Raw genomic sequence first — 21,045 nt, 5'->3', positions numbered from 1 at the left:
TCGTTTTAAAGCAATGCCAGTACCCTTAGCATTTTGATGAGGGCTGTATTGGTTTCACAATTCTCAGCCACAGAAAATTATATTTAGCATGCAGGATAACTTTAAAAATATTAGTTGTAGAGCTATGGAAGGCTGTGATTAGTACCATTTTGTGACTGATTGAGTTGTGCCTCACATAATGAGCCAGGATTCAGAAGAAGCCTTTGTCCGACTGCCACTTTGGCTGTGGGCAAAGGGGAGAAATCTGAACCCAACACGTCTTTGTTAGCAGTTGGATGTCATTTTCTTTTGTTTAGCATTTGCACAGTGCTCTGTGCAATGTAGGAATATAACAAAGCTTTGCCAGTGACAGCACCAGACTTTAGGAACATGCACAGGCTAGTGAGACTATGCAATGTACTTTATCATAAGGCAGCAGTAGAAGAGGCAACTTAATAGACTTATGATGGAGTTGTAACAAAAGGGTTTTCCCTGGGCTATTGGCGTATGCTTTAGAGTATTAGACCAGCAGTTTTGCTCTTAAGTCTAATTTTGGTTCTAATGCCTCATTTGTAAGCACTTTTCCTTTGCATCAGTTAAATAGAGCTTAAATTATTTCTCTACTGTTCATTAGAAGTCAGCAAGTTTCACGTGAATCTCAACTATTTAAATACTCCTACCATTGCCTCCTAGCTGATGGCACACCTGGAAAATGAAAGTTTGGCAAACCAGAAGGTAGAGCTCAATGAGCAAAAGCATGAAGGGAAAAGGTGCTATCCAGGGAGACCCTAAGGGACCACAAGAAATGAGTTAAGGCTTAGCTTTCTCCACATCTACTCTATTTGCACAGTCATGAGGTTTGCAATAAACCCCAGTTTCATTCCTACCCTGGGTTAGTACCAACAAGGTTGCGTTATGATTAACAATCCTACCACAGCCAAGCAGCCCTGCTTTCAATGTTGCATTGGTTTTGCTGATCTGGGGCTCTAGAGGCACTCGGTGTTCTCCAACGGCTCAAATATAGTGGAAGCTGGAGGAGTAACCCATTTGCTGGGCAGATGTTGCTAGCAGGCTGCTTCGTCAGTGCGTGTTGTTGCACACCAGCCCAACACTGGGATAAAGTTGGCTCTTCCAGACAGCCATGGCTGTGGCTTTGCATGAATTTCTTTGGCCTGAGTGCCAGCTTAAACAGACCCCATCCCCCTCCTCATCCAGCTGTTCTATTATTTTGGCAGCTACTCAAAATTTCTTGGAATAATTGCAAATGAGTAATAATTTTTCATTTAGCTTGTATGCAATCCTGGCATCAGCGATCATTTCCATGCTTTAATATATACCTAGCCATGCCGTCAACATACGGTCTGAACATTTGAATAGCAAACTTCAGGAGTAGGGGGATAGAAGTGGAGTCCAATTTGTTATTTTTGTTATTAATGTAGGTTCTCTTAGTTTTAAAATCAACTTTATTAGCAGACAATAATGATGTAAAAATAAAAGTGTAGGTCCTGTTGGCAAGCAGGTGCCCAGGAACAGGCAGGACTGAAAAATCCAGAATCCTGTTGTAGGAACCAAACTACTCAGGAGTGCCTGAGCTGTGGTTTTCTGCTCAGTCTAGGCTGTCCCATAAATGCTAAGCTTCTCGAAGGTCATACAAATAAAAAGTAAGTGCAAACAGAGGCTACTTCTCCCACACGGCAGGCTTCCAGCCCGCTCAAGATACAATGGTGAAAGCTTGCCTGTTTTGACTATTAGTCAGTCTTACTCAGCCGGCATTTGGGAAAGTTATGAACAGCGGTCTGGAGGCTCTGTGCAGGTGACCTGGGGTAGGACACAACATATGTTACACTTCCAGAAATGTGAAGCCCTCTTTAAAGCTGCTCTTAAAGCCTCTCTTGGCTAGAAACTGATAACAAGATGTACAGTGCTGCACTTGGGTGAGGAATGATGTTCTGACAAAAATACCAGTACCTGGCTACCTCCCTGGAGCAGCAGTTTGGCTTTTCATTTCATAGCAGTCGCCCAGGGAGTGAGCTTTATCCAGTTTTTCCTGGAGAACTTTTATTAGTTTAATTGATATGATTAATATAAACAAACAAAACCAACCAACCAAACAATAAAACCCACCCCAAAACCAAAAAAACTCACCAAGATGATGAAGTGGGAGCTCTCAGTCCATTCTGACTCATCTGTCTCCTTTTCTTCACGTCCAGGGAGGGCAATGAGTTCTCTCTTGCTGATTTTCACAACTCCTTTTTCAGTTTTCTCACATTTCTAATGCTTTAAGTTCAGAAGAAAGGTAAGAACAGGACTGAAATATATATGATGCTTTCTCCTCTAACAAAAGACCTCCTCCTCTCCTTTGACTGCTGCCAGCCTATGTATTGCTACGATACAGTGTCATAGGATGGGATGGACAAAAAATAAAATTATTTTTGCAGAATTTAAATGGCTTGAATTACCTGTAATGCTGAGAGTTTGCCTCACCGCCAGCAGTAGCTTCTACATGGAAGCGTAGGAAAGTGAGACTGCTGTTTTGTGTTTGCTGCTGTGAAAACCTGAGAAGTGGGATCCCTTGATGCTGTCCTGCACCCTAAGGAAGGTACCTGTAATCTGGCAGTGACCGGAGAGCAAGTTCGTGCAAGCAGGAAGGCTGTGGTCAGGACTGAGGTGCGTTAGCAAGGCAGCACTGGAGACCACACGCCGCCGTGCTTGCTAGACATGGCACAATCCGCTTAGCGGCAAAGGAAAGGGGAAGTTTTCTTCCAACTAGGACACATAGTTGTTTTGTCTTGGACACTCGGAGACAACCTTTCGGGCTAGGAATCCATAAACCACAAAATACTCATGTTAAAAGAATCTGGCCAAAGATATTACGTTCATGTTTTCTTTTTTCTTTTACAAAACAAAACAAATTCCTTTGCTGTAATCAATAGTACTGAAAAGATAATGTTCTTCAGTTCAAGGGTATCAGCTTTAAATGTTAAGGCTACAAGCAATATTAATTGATACAAAACTCTTACTTCTGTTACAAAATTTACTATATGAATGTTTCCCAAAAAGCCAATGATTAATATTACATTTTTGTGACATAATGAAAAAAACATCAAAGTCTAAGGGGAAACAAGTAAGTGTGCATATACAGCTCTCATACGTTTATTTAAGCATATTTTACATATTAATATACAGTAGTTACTTTCTGGATGAGGGCTCTCAAATTATAATCTGTCAGGTTTTCAGACTTGGCAGGGTAAAAGGTTTTCTTGCTGTGTTCTAACAGAGTAGGGGGAAAGCATCACTCCAGTGGTAAAGAGCTAAATAACCACACGGTTAACGGAGGGAAAGTTTTAGGGAAATAATTACGTTAATTCAGTTCAGACCTGATCCTGCAACCTTTAACCATGCAATGTGACATTCTTTTCCCAGCAGCAGACCCAAATTTACACTTTGCAGAATCACAGCCTTACTGAGGTCGAGACGCCAAATAGCTGTTAGCGAGGGAAGTGCCATGTGTGCCAATTCTAGAAACCCATAAGGCAGTACAGTCTGCCCTATATTTTCAGACTTTTGGTACCTTACATAACTAGGTGCAAAATACTTATTTTTATTTATGGTTCTTTTCTTTGGAAGTGCAGTCATGTGCAATCAGGTGGAATAAGTGTGCTGATAATTTTCCTTCAGAAATTGTAATGGTTAGCGATGTGGACACTTTTCTTTTTAGGCAGAAACCATGAGGCACTGAAGCAAGCATTCACTTTTCTTGCACTTGAGGTCACAAATTTATGCAAGTCAAAAATGTTGGGCCTGCCAAAAACATCATGCTACACTCCACCAAATAAAAGGACACTGTTATTCTTACAAGGAAAGGTTTGACAGGACAGGAAATAGGCAGGGTCATAGAAGTTTACTTAATACCAAAACTTATTTAACCATCTTTAAGCCAAAGTACAATGATAGTTATTTAAAAAAAAAAAAAATTACAAGGTGGGGGGAGGGAGGGAAAACGAATACAAGAGCACCAGACTGTGCTATTACAGAGTAGCAACCAATACAGAAACTAAGGAACCTTAATAAAAATTAATAATTCAGGTTACTATATGTCACCTGCCACTACTGGGTTAACACATATGAAGTAAGTTTTAATTTATGTCCTGAAATTGCAGCAAGAGGCATCTGATTTGAAGAATCCAATGCAGTTTACCAAGCTATACACTACTTTCATTACAATGCAATCCTTAAGTAGACTGCATTCCACTTAAAGGAATGGAGGAAGGGGGGGTAAGAAGAGAGTGAGTATGAAAGATAGGAAAAATGTTGCTGTTCATTACAATTTTCCATTTTTGTTGAAACACAGCAGGAGAGCGAAGCCACAGGCTTCTCTACTGCTCTTGCATGCCAGGAGGGATTATGCAAACACTGCAACCACCCAAATCTTATTTAAATTATAGTCATTGTTCCTCTTTTAATGGTTATACTTTTGCCTGCTTTCACTCAAATATTGCTGCATCTTGCTTTCCGCCAACATAGTCCCAATGGGAGTCATCAACTCTTAATTATAGATGAACAGTTCTTTGAAAAATACCTCTGGAAAAAAAAAGTGGAAAAGAAAGCAAACTTTAAGTGCCATCTAGTGGCTGATCTACTAAAAACCGTTACATAGATCGAAAAAATTCTTAACACGCCACAGGGTCATGTAACTGTAGCTGAACTGAGGAAGCAGTGCTAAATTCACAGCCATTAAAAACTAGGTTAATACTTTGGGGGAAATCAAGAAAAGGATGAAAGATCAATGGTATCATTACTATAATCTTTCTTTTAAGATTTTTGCCTCTAAGTGGAGAGTTCAAATGCTAGGAATTGTCTAGTGATCACTTGTTCTTCAAGACCTTCATCAGCTTCTGCCTTGGTAAGGAAATACAAGTTGTCATATGTATTTCAGTACAAATTAGAAAACAGAACCCTTTCAGATCTCAAAATAGAACCCAAACCATGGGGGTGAACCTGGAGCTCAGCATCTGAATTCAAAAGTTAGCATTCTCCTCCAAATTCACCTGGGGTTGAAGGCCGGATTTTCTCTATTTATAACAAGTCAAATCCATTTCTAAAAGAAAGGAGGCAGATTGTTAGGTAATAATGTCCTTTTCCTTTCCCTGCAGGAAAAAGCCATTTTCTGCTATAGATGAGAATTCCCAACAAATTATTTTCCATTGTAAAAGTTCCGTTTACACAGAGGACATTCCACAAGATCACTCCCCAAGCTTTAGGTAACTCTTCTTGGAGACATGTCCCTTTTACAACCGCAGTTGACAGTCTAAACTTAAATAGCTTTGTCTGAACCTGTTCAGTGATAATAGAGAGCAGCCCAACGTAATTTTGATTTAATGTAAGTTTCATTTCATTTTTTCGCAAATAGCATTATACTTTGGACTTGCTTAGAAGCTTTGCATCTCTTTAGTTTCATGCCTATAGTGAGCCCAGGGGATCGCACCTCAGTGACAGGTTCTGGAGACATGGGTATGTCTAGATGGACATAAGACCTATGTATGTCTAGCTTCTCATGAGTTTATTTGCCTAAGTATGTCATTCAGTCACGCTTAGCCGGTTGTTCATTCAATTAAAAAAATAATTTACAACTAGTTAATTTAGGCAAATAAAGTAACGAACCAGATCAACGTGTTTCCCAGCCCTCCCTTTCTTTTGCTAATATAAAAATTTTTAAACGTTCTGATTTTTGTTTAAAACTGGATCAAATGTGCTAATTAAAGCTTAAAGTATACCATTATAAAGAGGTAGTGCTGAAGAAGTGCCGGTCTGTCGTCTTCCCCGTGCTTACAGGGAGGGGGTGAGTTTTATGAGTAAGAGCCATGGGAAGGTAAAAATTAGCTGCTGCAACATATACAGTTCTGTGCCTCCTGTGTGTGTTTGCCAGATACCAAGATAAAATACTTTTGTAGCATAGGTGGTAATAATGGAAAAAGGGAACACTAAAATAATTTGGAGGGTATTGCTTTTCATATTAATGAAATTGTGGTACCTAAAAAAAGAAAAAAAAAATGGAGGGAGTTGTCAAGGAGTGGAGAAGAGATGCAGGCAGCACGGTTTGAACCAAACAATAACTAATACCAATACAAACAGTTTCTGCAGGTTTCAATACAGGCCCTGGTCTGCAGTAGCAAGAATCAGCTTAAGAATTTTCAACACGTTGGTATGTAACTCTCGTTGCCTGGTTAGAAGTATTTGTCTTCTATAGACGTGCTACTCATACTGAAGTAAAACTCCAACGCTATAAATAGAATTATCAGAATGTGTTACCCTCGTGCAACAGTCTGATGCACTGGGAGGGGTTCAGTGTGGAGGTGAGCTTGGAAGGATTTCCCTTCTTTCAGACAGACAGACTTTTCCAAGGTCCTACTGGGAAGAGCCTTGTGGCAATCTTCAATTCATTACATGCTTCTCTAGATAAGTATTGAGAAATGATGAAAAGGAACTCAACTATACCAATTTTCAAAATAAGTGAGCCTTTTTTGGTGATGACACTTAGATAAAAGTCTGTATGTTGACAACTTACAGCAGGCATGGATTTGTAGTGCGTCTTCCTCGTGTCTGAGAGAGTGCTTCTTCTAGCAAATTCTATTCCTTCTTACCTCAGAATCTGGAGTATTAGCATTGCTTTCAAAAATGGAAATTAGATCGGTTTCCAACAGGTACAACAAATGACAATCATCAACAAAACTTAAACTTTTTCCCTGTAAGTTTGTTCCAAGTGAGATCATCTTGTAGTATCTTTTAAAAAGGATTTGCATCAATGTATCCCCGATGGTGTTTTGCTTCAGGGGGAGAGGGAGGGAAGAAAAGAGAAGCAGCAAAACTTGCTCTCAACTTACAGTCTACCAAGAGGAAACAGCCTTGCACAAAAGGATCATAATTATTTTACAACCTTTGAATAGCCTTTGGTAACTGAAGTTCCTTTTTGACAGGTTATAGAATGGAAGACACTTAGTGTCAAGACCAGCTTTTACAATTTATTTAAAACTTCGTTGGTACGATGTGCTTCTTGCTTACAATACACTTTTGCCTGGTAAGCTTGCTTGTGAAGGTCTGGGTATACAGACAGAAGTACAGTCTTGTGATAAGGGTGTAGGGAGGGGGGAAAAAAAAAAATGATAAGCATATAATGCATATGGAGGGAAAGGCTTCTACCCTAGCCAAAGATGAATGTACTTATTGCTTCAGCACTGCCAAATCAAAGTAATGACTATCCTATGGTTGAAGGAATCTGAATGCTGTCACATTACACTTTATTTTCCAGCTTCCTGGGGAAGAGGGGGTAAAATGTATAAAATGTGCAGTATTTTGGGCCTGCTTCACAGGAAATGGTTAGTCCTAGACAAGGATATTAAACTAATTCCAACAAGATTATTATGTGAGACTACCAAGGAGAAGAAAGCTGTGAAACATCTTAATCCACACAAAGGCCTACCTTTCCACTGCTGAAACACTACTTAAAGCACAGTATTTCACACTTGTGGCCTTTCAGCTAAGAAAATCTAAAAACAGAATACAGACAGCTGCAGGGGGGAAAAAAAATGTTTGAGAGCCTCACAGCCTTTTCTAATTCTTTCCTGTAAAGTGGCGAAATACTCAAGATACTTTCCTTTCTGTTCCTTCTCTCGTGTGTGAGTTCTTTCACCTGAAAGCTTTTGAGTCATTTAAGAGATTCTCACACTTAAAGAAACAATCATGTTTGGGACAGATTCCAAGAATTCTATGTTAACTGGTCAAAATACAACTGAAAATAACAATTTGTGCACTGCTTCAGTAATTCAGAATCTTTCTTCCATACAGTAACTTATTAATTAATTTGTCAACAAATATTTCAACAGCATATTTCATAGCATTTATTTACTATATAGAAGAGTGTTGTTATTTAGCTCAAACAATGTATTGCCTGCTCTTTTAATAGAGAGATGAAAAGTTGGCTATTTGAGGATCAGTTAAGGATCAAAGACAGAACTTCAGCTTTGAACCGAAGCACAGGTATTTTGACAGGTTGTAGAAGATGCAATATTAAATATCTTTACCTTATTCTGATTTAGGGGTCAGAGTGGGAAGTCATATCAATACCTGCATTACCATGGATTCTGTATGAAATAGGCTATCAGCATGAAATACTGAACTACAGGGAAGACAGCTTACAGAAGAGTAACACAAACTGGGAAGGGAGCAATCAGCCATTTTAGTTTAGGTGAGTAAAATAAAATCAAATCATTAAGTTACTTTATAATTTATTACAGTATAACAGCACATAAACAATGAGTTCTTTATTACTGAGGACCAAACACCTAAAAAGAAAAAACAATCCATCAACTAATTAATCAAGTCGGTCACGTACATTTCCCCATAATGCAGATGAATTCACTGCCTGTAAAAATACAGGAGGACAGATACAGAGAAGTCTGAAAAAATCTTGAAAATTTTTTTATGTACTCCAAAATCCCACTTCTAATTCAAAGGAAGATTTAGAAACAGCATAACAAAAAATATAGAAAGCATATTCAAATAATTTTCAGTTATTTCCAGTAGAACCAAAGCCACCTTCTCCACGTTCTGTATCATCTAGTGTCTGAAAGACAGCAATTATAAGTTGGTTTAGTGTCTTAACTTGCCTTTTGTTTCTATACAACAGATATTGTCTATCATTTACCGTAACAATAGCTACAACTGAGAAATTAAACAAAAATTTTTGAGACATTTTAGAATAGCCTTTGTACAAGTTTAAACAAATCTCACAGTGTGAGACAACTGTTTCTAGTATATACTGAGGTCTTTCTTAAGTACCCGTTAACTCTGAAAACTACAAAAAAAAAAAAATCCATGTAAATGCATGCAAAGTGTCAAGATTTCTATTCAGGTAGCAATGCCACTATGCAGCTTTAACACTGAAAGTAACTGTAAATAGCGAAGTATTTATCTATACCATTATTTTCAGTTTATATACAACTATCTTAAACTATTGATTATTCAAAATAGCAGAAATATTTTCTTTTGGCAACTTACTTGAACTTCTTCTAGCTCAGGATAGAAAATACGTTCACAGATGAGCTGGGCAATCCTATCCCCTTTTTTAACTGCGATGAAGTTAAAACATTATTAGTTCTTTCAAAAAAAAAAAGTGAACAATCAATACAAAGTTTAGACAACTGCCTTTCAAAAGTATCAGAATGTACTAAAACATAAACACTTATTTGAAACTTAGTTGAGCAGATGTTAATAGTCGAGAAAAATACAGGCTGAGCTAAACTTGTGCTTAGTCCTTTTAAGGCGAAGTTTCAGCAGCAGTACCAGCTCAAGGCATCTCCCCTTGTTCCTGCTGCCGTACTGTGGCATCTTAAGTTTCATTATGAATAAATAGTGCAGAGATGGAGAGACAGCTGCATGTATAATGTGGCTCCTTTTGTGAACTAGACCCAGGAACTGATTTCTCTGGGAGAAAAAGCCTGAACTGATAAAACGAAAACAAAATGTCTGATTAGTACCCGATCTCATTCACAGAAGTTCTGTAAGAAGCTTGTGCTGTGAAGTCGCAGAAAAGGCTGCAAAAACACTGGCAATATTGTAACTGGGCCCTGAAGTTTAAAACTGACTGTTTGCAGAGGGACAGCATGGTTAAGGGAAAACTGTATCTTTATTACTCGTGTTTCCCAGGATTCTGGGGAAATTTTATCTCAAATACTTCTCAGCTAGGTTTTCTTTTTTTTTTTTTTTTTCCAGTGCAAGAAAGAAACTAAATACAAAGTTGCATTTCAGTACAGCTCATGAATCTGAAGCTTAGCTAAGCATGGGTTTTTTGTTTATTTTGATGTGGCGGTGTGGTTTTTGGTTGGTTGGGTTTTTTTGGGTGGGTGTGTTTTTGGTTTGGTTTTTTTTTTGCATGCTGCCTAATTTGCTAGGAGTGGAATCTTTTTGTGTTTCCTTGAGAGGACATTGTTAACTTCCCATGTTTTCATTAATTGTAACAAGAAAAATGTTCTCAGCTAATTCTAACCCTTCATGGACTTTTAAAGAAAAATTAGTTTCGCATTTCTAGTCAGATGGCTGAAAACAGGCTCTGCCAAGCTTAATACTGACCTTCAAAAGTTTCCTTGCCGAAGTTGAAGAGTACCACACCAACGTTTCCCCTGTAATCCTCATCAATAACACCAGCTGTCATAAGAAAGAATTAAGTGGGATATCCAGTTAATAAGTGTTGTCAGTGTATTAGATAATGGTGGTTTAGATTAGTAGATGATTGCAGTTTCTCATATTGACATCCTTTATACTACTCATGCACAATTAAACAATATATATGAAAACACTGAAATACCTAAAAGTGCTAATGAATCTTACAAAAAGAACTGAAAAACACCATCACACGTCAAGAAGTGTTTCACGACTGTACTACTAATTTTAGTTGTAATACACTATCTGAAATCAAGACAGCTGTACCAAATTCAGGCTCCATTTGTTCTGCTAACTTTCATCTCTTTGAGTGTCAAGCAGAAATCTGTTCTTAACTCTAACATTTTATTTGAGAGCTATGTATTTGCACAGATCCAAATCCTGTATCCCCAGCAGGGTAACAGAACTAAAGCTTTAAGGAACTGATGACTGTCATTCAGCTACACTCAAGTGTAAATACTGTAGAACAAGCTTGCTCTTATATTTCATATAGCTGTATTAACTACTCAGTTCAGATTATCTACCAATACACATTGAAATAATTGTATTCTGCTTCCTTGAGGTTTTTCTCTCAGATACAGGACGCGTATTTCCAGCAGAAAAAATGGGCATACAGGAAAGATGGGGACAAGCTTTTTAGCAAGGCCTGTTGTGATAGTATATGGGGTAATGGTTTTAAACTAAAAGCGGGTAGATTTAGACTAGACTTAAGGAAGAAATATTTTACGATGAGGGTGGTGACACACTGGCCCTGGTTGCCCAGAGAGGTGGTAGATGCCCCGTCCCTGGAAACGTTCAAGGTCAGGCTGGACGGGGCTCTGAGCAACCTGACCTAGTTGAAGGTGTCCCTGCTCATTGCAGGGGGGCTGAACTAGATGACTTTTAAAGGTCCCTTCCAACCCAAACTATTCTACGATTCTGTGAAATAATTTGCGTTGGTTTATATGACACCGAGTCTGTGCTACATACATGCATTACAAAGAGAGATTCAACAAACTTGTCGTGGCAGCACGAATAATTTTAAGCATCATGCAAGTTCTGCAGTCAGCTGGCCATTAATTTGGTGCATTTGTTCACGTGTCAATTAGATGGAGAGCTGAAAGCCAAAATTCGTTTTTGGCACATAAAATTATGTAGATATGCTCATAAGTGCATGTAATAAGATCATTAGCTCTTTGGATAAATTCTTAATTTGACAAACCATTCTCAAGTGTTTCTGTACAGCTAAGACAACGTTTTTCTAGACCACATGCTGGGACAGATATTGCTATGCATTAGAGATTGATAATGGAATTTGCTAATTTAACATAACGAGGGCTAGTTTTTTTCTGTTATAATACAGTATTCTGCTCTGATATAACACAATACTCAAAACTGATTACTACAGATTACTAATTCTATTTAAACGGAGATTATGCTTCTATATATTTAAAATGTACCTATTAGAGTAATATGGTTAGATTTATACATGCAACAAGAAACTCTTGCATGTCACGTTCTTGCTGGAATTATCTGAAGGAAATATATAGAACAGAACAACTGGGGCTACTTAAAGTCATTCTGAATTAAGTTTTCTGCCTTTGTGTCTCTGACAGAAAGCAAGTTTATTTGTACACAATGACAAAAATTGTACTTGATGTACTGGTTAGCACTTAACTGCTAATGAAGTTTTTTGATCTACCAGACATTGCTGCTATTTTCTGGGAGACTGAGAGGGGAAAAAAAAAAAAAGTATCTAAAACAGCTTATATTGGAGTAATTGGAGCTTAATGGCACGTTAGTACTTCTACCCCTTTTTAAACCCTAAACGTTGTTTGGGTTTTTTTTCTGAAAAGGAGTGTAATAAAGGATCTATACTGACTTAAAATTAGTCAGATGGCTTCCCTGACCTTTAAACAATGGCATTAGCACAATCTCAGCTTTACATATAGACTCTAAAATTTATTTTATAAGTATTTGTTGAAAAGGCTGTCACCTAAACAGATACTTCTATGAAAAGATACCAATTCTTTTGACCGTCTATTTGATTGCTGCTAGAGACCGGCTCTCTAAGATTTGAAAACTGTCTGATAACTGAAGAACATTTCTGTGGCTGAACTGAAGTCACTCATTCACTAGAGGGGAAAAAAATCCTCTCACTAAAACACTCTAATTTTCTAAGCTTAGCTATAAAGTAAACACTTTGTAATGGTTCTACAGATTGTATCAGATGTATTTTCTAGCAGGCAAGAATTGCGCTTCCTGTACACTTCTGAGGGTGAAAGCTTTCCAGAGGATGCAGAGAGGAAAAGCAGGCTTCTTCCTTAAAAGCCTTCCCTATACAAACAGAACTTGCAACTAGAGTTTAAGTTTTGCTTTAAGAAAATAACATTTAAAAATGTGTTTTGTGGCCAAAACGATTAGTCTAATGCTGTGCTGAGTGACTGAAACACTGTCAAAGCTATGATAATTTCAAGTTCCATTAAAGGCACAGATGGGTAAGATTTTGTGAAATTAATTCCCTACCAATCATTTTCTCTAATGTATCTTAAATGTATTATACCTCCACTGACATAGTCTTACTGAGTTTAATCACCGTGTAGATTTTGAGTTCAAACTACGTGATTTCTATCAAAGAATACATGATCCTTGTAAGATACAGGAAAATATGATCTAGGAGGACCTGATCGGTTTTCCTTCTGTGTAGGGTCACAAACTCACTCTATTTAACTGGGCATACTGGCAAAACATGTTAACATCCTTGGCACTCTGTTACTCCAGAATAGCAAGTTACAATAATTATACACATTGCTGAGCACTACGGCGCTTTTTCTAAGTTATGTGCATTGGGTGGAAATCACCTATGTAATTTTTTTTTTTTTTTTGAAAAATCATGCATTGGAATTGGCAGTCTGACATTCCATCATACTCTGTCAGAAGTTTGGCATGTCACTTGTTGGGAAAGCATCCACACCTAGCAGATGTGAATTCTGAACATATTCTTGCATGATCCCAATTTTCCTCCCTGACCTTAGGGCTTCTGGCAATGTATTTTTACTTAAATGGATAATGCCCTCATTGTGACAAAAGTACTTCTGCAGGACAAGTTAAAATTATGTAACAATTGTTTTAGTTTTGTTTTTTTTTTTCTTTAAAAAGTCATCTACTAATTGTCAGTAATAATTTTTACTCATGGCTTGTCAGTTTTCATAAATCTGAACATAGGTCATCCTGTTAAGCACTTCTGGTTGCCTTCTGGTATTTTCTAGTTTAGCTTTCAGATGAAAAGACTGTTACAGAGTATATGTATTCTTTCATATAAACAAAAAAATGATTTAGAAATGTTGCTTTAAAGAACCACACTATAGTAGACCATGTATGTTAGTGTCACAAGGCTGTGGAGAATCTTTGATTCCCATGTTAGTGCTCTTTGGTATGTTACCCAGTAACACTGAAGAAAACCTTAGTGTAACAGACATGCAAGGATCAATGCTTATTTAAGACAAAGCCTGAATGACACAAATCTGGCATAGATGCTCCCCTTTAGCCTCTGATATCAGAACTGTATCACAGGCATAGCCAGACTTTGGTATGCCATAAAGCAGACAGAATAAAGTAGTTCTGCAGCAGCTCTAAATTATACTGGGAATTGCTTTGCTTTTTTGGCTGGCTTGTCATCAGAAAGAAAAGGATGCCGAGAGTCACCCTTCCTCACCTCTAGAGCCAAGCCTATAAGCAAGTAAAGGCTGAGTACCATGTTCTAAGTAGTCTCTCTGGTTTAACAGTGCCGGGGAGGGAGGGGACGGTGAGGGGAGTGGTGAAGGAAACCAACCAACCAACCCACCCACCCAACAACACCCCTACCCCCTCCTCCCCCGCAAAAAAACCCAAAAAACCTAGAGAAGAGGAAAAGGTCTCAACTTTTCAGCACACTTTTCTTGTCAACTTCCATTGTGGCTCAAATTGTAATGTCTTTGCAAAAAATGTGCTCTCTCTTGTCCAGCCAGCACTTTTGAAGATACCCATTAGATGCATCTTCTTCATGTCATTACAACAGAAATGTAATTTTTGGTTCTTTTACCACAATCTATTGACAGAAAAACCAATTGCTCAGGGTTTTAACAGCAGAAAACATTTTATTTAACTTAGAACTGTATTCTTGTACAATTAGAACAATGTAATGTGCATTTAGTGGTGGTTAAATTGCTGTGGTTACAGCTGTGCTCAGAACTCCACAATAATCTCAGCAGTGAGAACTTCTGTGCAATGTAAATGCCATTTCATAATACAATACTTAGCTAATCTGTCTGTGCTCTGATCAGCCCCACAGCAAAACTGGAATAGAACTTTCAACTTCATTTACATCATGTTGCAGTTATAGGGCTATGGTAAAGGCACAGTGAGGCTTTCATGAAGGCTTCTGATTATAGATATGCCTATAACTATTTTTTGAAAGGTATCTGTGACCTTCTAATAAAGGTTGAAGAAAAGCTCAAAATACTTTAAAAAAAAATCCTGTTTGTTTGTTCAAAACAGATCTGTTGCTAGTACTGAACAAAAAAACCACCACCTGTAAAGACTTGTACAAAGTGGGATTTTATTTCTTTCAAAAAACTTTCAATTTTTAAGTCAATTAATGTACAAAGTTACAAGAATAAATTTCGTTTGCTTTACATAATTTGTTATAGTTTCATCAGTAATAGTAAACTAAAGTTCCTTTCATCCTAATTATTAATTCTATCCACAGTAAAGGTGTCTTCCAGTGCTTTCTATTATTCCTTTTGAATATCATTACTATATACTCTCTGCGTAAAAGAATATCTATGTTATTGACTTAATCCATTCAGATCTTGCACCAGACTCAAAAGAATCACACATAGATGATTAGTCAAAATGGAGAAAGCAGAATGTAAAAAGTCATCTTTGAAGCCTAAACCAAAAAATAACTTTTATGCCAGGCATTGCCTAAAAAAGTATAATATAGTTATTATTTTTTTTAAAAAAATCAGTAATTTTTTTATAATTCAGCACGTTTTAAAATAATTACAATGCACTGGCTCTCTGAGGTATCTCCCAGTTACCTCCTTTTGCCAGATGACCAACGAAGCTAGCATTATTTATTTACGCCTATTACAATATGAAATCAAGGCACTTCTGCAATCAAGTTTTACAAAGTCTTAGTAAAAAGAACAAAAATCTTACCACCAACATCTATGAAGTGCTTTGCAGCTAAACCAGAACGCGGTGCTAGAAAACAAGAATTTTTTGGTGAGTATAATAATTTATTTCTTTTAAAACTCTTACACAATATTTATAGGCTCTGTTTGCAGAGTCATGGCAGCAAGAACTGTTTCCACAGTCTTTCTAAAATAAATGTGATTTAACAGGAACTACAGTAAGTGTTAATGTATATATTAAACAAAATAACAGGCTACAATAAAATTGCAATCTTTAAGTAATATAAATATATCTTTGTTTAGACGAGCAATTGCAGAGTAGGTTTACCCAAGAAAGGCGGCTGAAGCAGACAACAAGTATCTCATCTTGGTTTATTTTTGGCAGCTACCACTGGTTTGGAATCATCTCAAAAGGTCAATTCATTCAAGTTATGATGGAAAACAAGATTTGACAAGCCAATTACAAAAAACATTATACACAGATAAATTTAATGATGTGCAGGGTGTTGATGTGTTTTTGTTTTTTTTTTTTTTTACTTACCTTAGCCTCCTTTGATGAGGTGCTAAAATGTTACTCTCTTCAAAATTTTCTTTGTCTGGGATAAGAGAAATGCACACGCATTCTCCTTTTAGATAAAAGGACACAGCGAACTCCGATCACACTCTTCCAGTGGAGTGGTTATTGCTTTTTTTACTTTAAGAATGTATACATAATTCAGAAAAAGAATGAGCAAAACATAACAAAATATCTTATATGGGTTCTCTCAAGTATTCTGTCACAAAAAGTAGTCAAATTCTACTACGCTAGTACTCTTACTTCAGGGTTAGCTTTTAAATATCAAGGTGTGTGTTTTCTTTATGTCTGCTACCTATTGGTCTTTCTGATTCTAATTCTGAAACTGCAGAGAAATAATGAACTATTGCATAGCCTATAAAGTTGTATGTAGATTATGAACATTTTTGCTAATCAACTTTTTGTCACTTGACATACACCAAACCTCAAACGTATTTTTAGACCAGAAATGTCTATTACAAGACTTAATAAGTCACACAGCCGCATGGCACCTCTCTTCTGTGTAGACTAATTCTGAAAGCAGAATCTAAACATGATGATGGTGTCAAACCTGTTCTACAGTGACTCTGCAGGTTTATTATAGGCTGTTTACTTACCTACTCGGCCATAGCATCCAGAAGGAAGTGCAATTTGAATGTCTGTTTTCACTACAGCCTTTTCCATGGGTGGTATCACACAGTCATAGGCACTACATTAAAGAATAAAACACTAATTTATATAGAATATTTTGAAAATTTTCTTCTCTGTAACTTAAGGTACAAAATTACCCAGAATTATTCTTGCTGGGAATTTATACTATGGAACTTATACAAGAAATATTTACAGATTTGCAAAATCTAGTGCAGATCCTAAAACACAATATATCACCATTTTGATGGTGCTAGTTTAAGATTTCAGTGGTGTCATTTGAAGAGCATAGTCTTAAGGTTGCTAGTTTTAAATGTTTTTTTTAACGGTAAGACAAAAAATACAAGCTTATCTTTTAAAATTAATCATTAGATGAATGGGGTTGTGCAAAAGCAGAAACTTTAAGGATAATACACTCTTCTGATTAAGCTTTCTACAGCAGATTAAGTAGTTGTAATCAAAAATAATAATCTATTAAGTTAAATTTTAGGCAACCTTTTTTTTTTTTCTGAGCCAGTCAGAAGTTTATGATTCACAGGATTCTGTTGAGAACTGCAAACTAGAGAGATTTTAAGAACTTTTTGAAGCTACCCAACTAGAGGCTTAATGAAAAGCAGCGATGACAATACCACAGTGAGACTGTTCTACTTGTTTAAGGTAAGCATATCTTGGCCTTTACACAGAATTTATTTTTAAACACTGGGAAGCACTGAAAGGTTTTCTATGAAACAGACTTTTTCCAGGTGTACAGTGCACCACTGGAACAAGAACAAAAACAAACCTGGTAGACAAAAGGAATACAAAAGAAAAGCCTCAAGTGCAGTGAAGCAAAGCTTCAGGAAGGAAGTCACATAGGTGAAGGAAGAAAGACAGGCTGATTATTCTAAGTAATACTAAAAAAAGGTAAGCTAGAGGAGGTAGAAGTGGAGTTTCAGATATAGTGGTTGTATTTGATCACAGAAGCACTATGCAAACAACTGCAAGCCTAGCTGCAGCTATTCTTGAACATAGCGAAAACCTTTGAACAATGGTTATTATCAGTTCAAGCAAACCAAAACCTAAGTCTGTACAGCAACCCACATGGTTTCCAGCTAGGAGCATTATCAAACTGTCACAATCTCCTTTGGCAGGCAGCACCCAACAGCCAAGAGGAAAGCAGAAATGCCTAAACGCTGGCAGGGAGGGCCCACATGCGCTACCATTTTATTGTTTCTGGGGCCTCTGTCTTCATTGAAGGTTGCACCAAGATCGTAGATTGCATAATGCTGCTATATTTAGTTTTAGTTGAAGAGAAATACAAATCTGAACAAATAATAGCTACTTACTGGTTAAAACAGATACGTTTGTCATTCCAGCCAACCATACCTGCGCTAACTTGTCATTTCCCCCTCATTGCCTCACAGGGTTATGAAACAGTAACATGCTACAATTCAGTTTCCTGTCCTACAACTGTAAAACTTAGATTCACCAGAAGTATGACACGACCCCATAATTTTATATACATTATACTTATGGGATGGAGCTTCAAATGGTACATAGAGTGCTATCAGCATTTTCTTAACAATGCAACCGAAACACCATTGTCTCATTCAAACTTCTCGCTCTTACAATCAACCAGTCACAAACACCACATTTGTGATCTCCTATTCCTATGATGAATAGGCAGACACCTAGCCAATGCTGGCGCCAACAGCAGCGCAGGCTGATGGGTCAAGCCTGATTTTTGGCCAACGGATGCATCGCTCCCTGATGAAATCAGTGCTGCAGCATGACTGGACCACAGATCTCTGGAAACGAAGGTGGAGGGGATGGAGAAGCAAGGGAGCTAACAAACAGACCTCCTGTCCTGCATGCCCAGGGGGTCTGCCCAACAAGAGGCCCTGCCTCAGGAGAGCCCCCTCGGCGGCCGGAGCCCCGAGCCGTGGGCCCCTCCTGGGTGGGGTACCCTCACCTGTACAGGTCGTAGCCCGCGGCTCGGGCAGAGCCCCTGGAGGGGGTGGAGGCGTTCTCGGACAGCTTCGTGAAGCGGAGCCGCGCCGTGGGCTCCTCGGGTACCGAGCCCTTCTGCCTCTTGTTGGGGGACGGCTGCAGGACGGCCTCGGAGGGCATTGCTGCGCGGGAACGGCAGGGAGAGAGAGAACCGCTGTGAGGGGAGAGGGGAAAAGCCCGCGAAAACTGGCATCGCTCACTGAAGGCAGAGACGGGGGGGGAAATCAATAGCTCCCTCTCCGGTCGCTCTCTAGCGGAGCATCTGCGCCACCCCTGCCGGTGAGAATGGCCTCGCCTGGCTCCTCGGGCCCTCGCTGGGGAGCCCCCGGGGATGCTGGTTCCCGCCCCGTGGCGGCGGGCGGGACTCGCCGGTCGCGGCGCCCCGCAGCCCCTCCCGATCGCGGCTGGGTGGCCCCCGAGGGACCGGGCCCGTGGCATAGCAGGGCCGCAGCGCAGCCAGGCAGCTTACGTTTCCCCCAGCCCCCCCGCCGCCCCCTTACTGCGCCCGCGGGGCTGCAGCAGCCGCCTGAAGTGCCGGGAGAGCATCGCGCCGCCGCCGTGTGGGGAGCGTGCCGCCTTCGGGCTGCCCGGCGCTCCCCGCCGCCCTCCGGCTGTAACAGGCTCAGGGGGCATAGGGCGAGGGCAGCGGCCCCTTCTACCCCAACCCGGGGTCTACCTGCCATGCGGTGCGGCGCAGCCCCTCCGCCACCGGCCCGGCGCCGTGGGCCTCCGCGGGAGAGGGAGGCGGCGGCGGAGCGGGATGGCGGGCGGACCCCGCGGAGCGCGCAGCGTTGCGGGGGAACGGCATTGCGGCTGCACGGCCGGCGGCGGGCGGAGCCAGGGCCCAGCGCGGCCGGCACGGGCCCTGTCAGCAGCTCGGGGAGGGGCGGGAGCGCGGTGGGGGGGCCGGGGGGTGTTACAGCTTCCACAGGGGGGCCGCGGGGCCGTCCCCCGCCCCGGTTCGAAGTCGTACGGCAGGAATGGCCGTTAATGCGGGTGGTGCCTCGGCCCTCCCGCCTGGCGTCCTCCTGCAAACAGCCTGTGTCCCCCTTCAGAAACCGTGAGAAGCGTTTGCCTTGTGAAAGGGAAACAGCCGCTTCCCCTCCTTGTCCAGGCTGCGGATAGGGAAACCTGTCAGCGCTCTGCCTGTCTTGTTCTTCTGCCTCAGTCGAAGCAGAATGCTTTTTAAAAATACTTTTAAAAGCCAGGTTGGACAGGGCTTTGAGCAACCTGGTCTCGTGGGAGGCGTGCCTGCCCGCGGCAGGGGGTTGGAACCAGATGATCTTTAAGGTCCCTTCCAACCCAAACCATTCTGTGATTTTACAATTTCACCATCTTTGATTTTGGTATTCCCTGCCCTCTTTTGCCATCCTGTTTATGAAAGACTTCCCTAAATTCCCCCCTAGTTTTCTGTGCTGTGGGCTGACAAGAATGCCCATTGGACTCACGGCTGTAAAACAGGTGCTTAACCACTCTGATGGATGTATTTTTCTCTGCGCAAAATAGCTGCAGACTGTTGGAGTTCTGTTTGCTAGTCTAAATTTTGTCAAACGACCATTCTCTGTGACTTTTTTTTTTTAAGACCAAACCATATGTGATTGTCTCCTTGCTGTGCTACATTTTTTAAACGCAGCCAGATGGCAGTGAAACCGTTGCTACACGTTGCGGTCCTATTGTGAAAAATATTTTGAAGAATGTCCCAATTTGGGGTTTCTTTTATTGCTGTTGAGCACTTTCAGTCTTAATAGTGTACACTGTTTGAAGAAACATGTGTATGCATCATAGACCTATGTGAAAAAGCTACTTAGAATATTTCATGGCTTCTGATATAAGCCATCCACAAATTGAAGTTTATAAGAATTTAAGTTGTATCCAATGAATATCTAATTATAAATGGTGATTTATACAAGCAGAACTTTATAGAGGTTACAATTGCATCCTGCATCATAATGTAGAAAAGGACTGATTTTATGAATGGCCTGTCTCCGTGAGGCAGGCTGGGTTCTACACTATGTCTAAGGTAGCCTGAAAGTCCATAAATAATAGATAGGAGGACTCATCCAAACATATTATCAAGGAGAAAGGTCTCAACCGAGCGACACTTTTCCCCCCCCCAGATCTATACGAGGGGAAAAAAAAAAAACACCTGTGCTTGAAGTCTGGGCAAGTTTGCCTTGGTCCTGGGAATGTGTTGTTTGCTCTGTAGATAGTCACTTGGTTGACATTCCTGCATTCTTGATTGCTGATTAGTGCTGCTCTTCATTGGGCATTTCCTCCTGACTTTGATGAACAATAGCGAGATAAAGTAAAGTTATCTGCCTTTTACTTAGATTGAGAGTAGGAGTGGAGGCTGCTTTGTGGTACACAGAAAGAAACATAGAGTTGCTTTCAGGAATAATTGTAAAATTCTCCCCACTGAAGTTTTGGTGTTAGAAAGAGCATTTTTATTAGAAGAAAACTGGTGTTAAAGAGAGATTCCCCACCCCAGTCCCACTCTGAACAGCT

The 21,045-nt window shown here is 39.8% G+C and overlaps 1 protein-coding gene across 3 annotated transcripts; it reads right to left on the bottom strand.

The window, feature by feature from the left end:
* Positions 1–8,244: 8,244 nt before the first annotated feature.
* Positions 8,245–19,360, bottom strand: DUT (deoxyuridine triphosphatase). Of its 3 annotated transcripts, none has more exons than XM_063347093.1 (7): positions 19,217–19,360; positions 18,503–18,662; positions 16,521–16,612; positions 15,376–15,420; positions 10,105–10,179; positions 9,034–9,104; positions 8,245–8,599 (listed from the first exon to the last, which is right to left on the bottom strand). In XM_063347093.1, exons 1-7 carry the CDS (start codon positions 19,221–19,223, stop codon positions 8,543–8,545), a joined length of 507 nt encoding a protein of 168 aa, XP_063203163.1. In that variant the 5' UTR covers positions 19,224–19,360; the 3' UTR covers positions 8,245–8,542. The 3 variants fall into 3 exon arrangements, with proteins under 3 accessions (XP_063203163.1, XP_063203162.1, XP_063203164.1); XM_063347092.1 differs by lacking the exon at positions 19,217–19,360 and adding an exon at positions 19,041–19,135; XM_063347094.1 differs by lacking the exons at positions 8,245–8,599; positions 9,034–9,104; positions 10,105–10,179; positions 15,376–15,420; positions 19,217–19,360 and adding exons at positions 15,606–15,946; positions 19,041–19,189.
* Positions 19,361–21,045: the final 1,685 nt, after the last annotated feature.

Source organism: Chroicocephalus ridibundus, chromosome 9 (assembly GCF_963924245.1).
Source record: "Chroicocephalus ridibundus chromosome 9, bChrRid1.1, whole genome shotgun sequence".
Classification (NCBI taxonomy): Eukaryota; Metazoa; Chordata; class Aves; order Charadriiformes; family Laridae; genus Chroicocephalus; species Chroicocephalus ridibundus.
This window is presented reverse-complemented; position numbering and strand designations above follow the sequence as displayed.

Bases quoted from the DNA above. Each gene is read 5' to 3' on its own strand.
- DUT (XM_063347092.1), bottom strand. From the start codon at position 19,086: ATGCTCTCCCGGCACTTCAGGCGGCTGCTGCAGCCCCGCGGGCGCA. The intron at 16,613-18,502 runs GTGAGGGTACCC...TCTTTAATGTAG, and splicing joins GCGGGCTACGACCTGTACAG to TGCCTATGACTGTGTGATAC. The intron at 9,105-10,104 runs GTCAGTATTAAG...ACTTCATCGCAG, and splicing joins CGGCAAGGAAACTTTTGAAG to TTAAAAAAGGGGATAGGATT.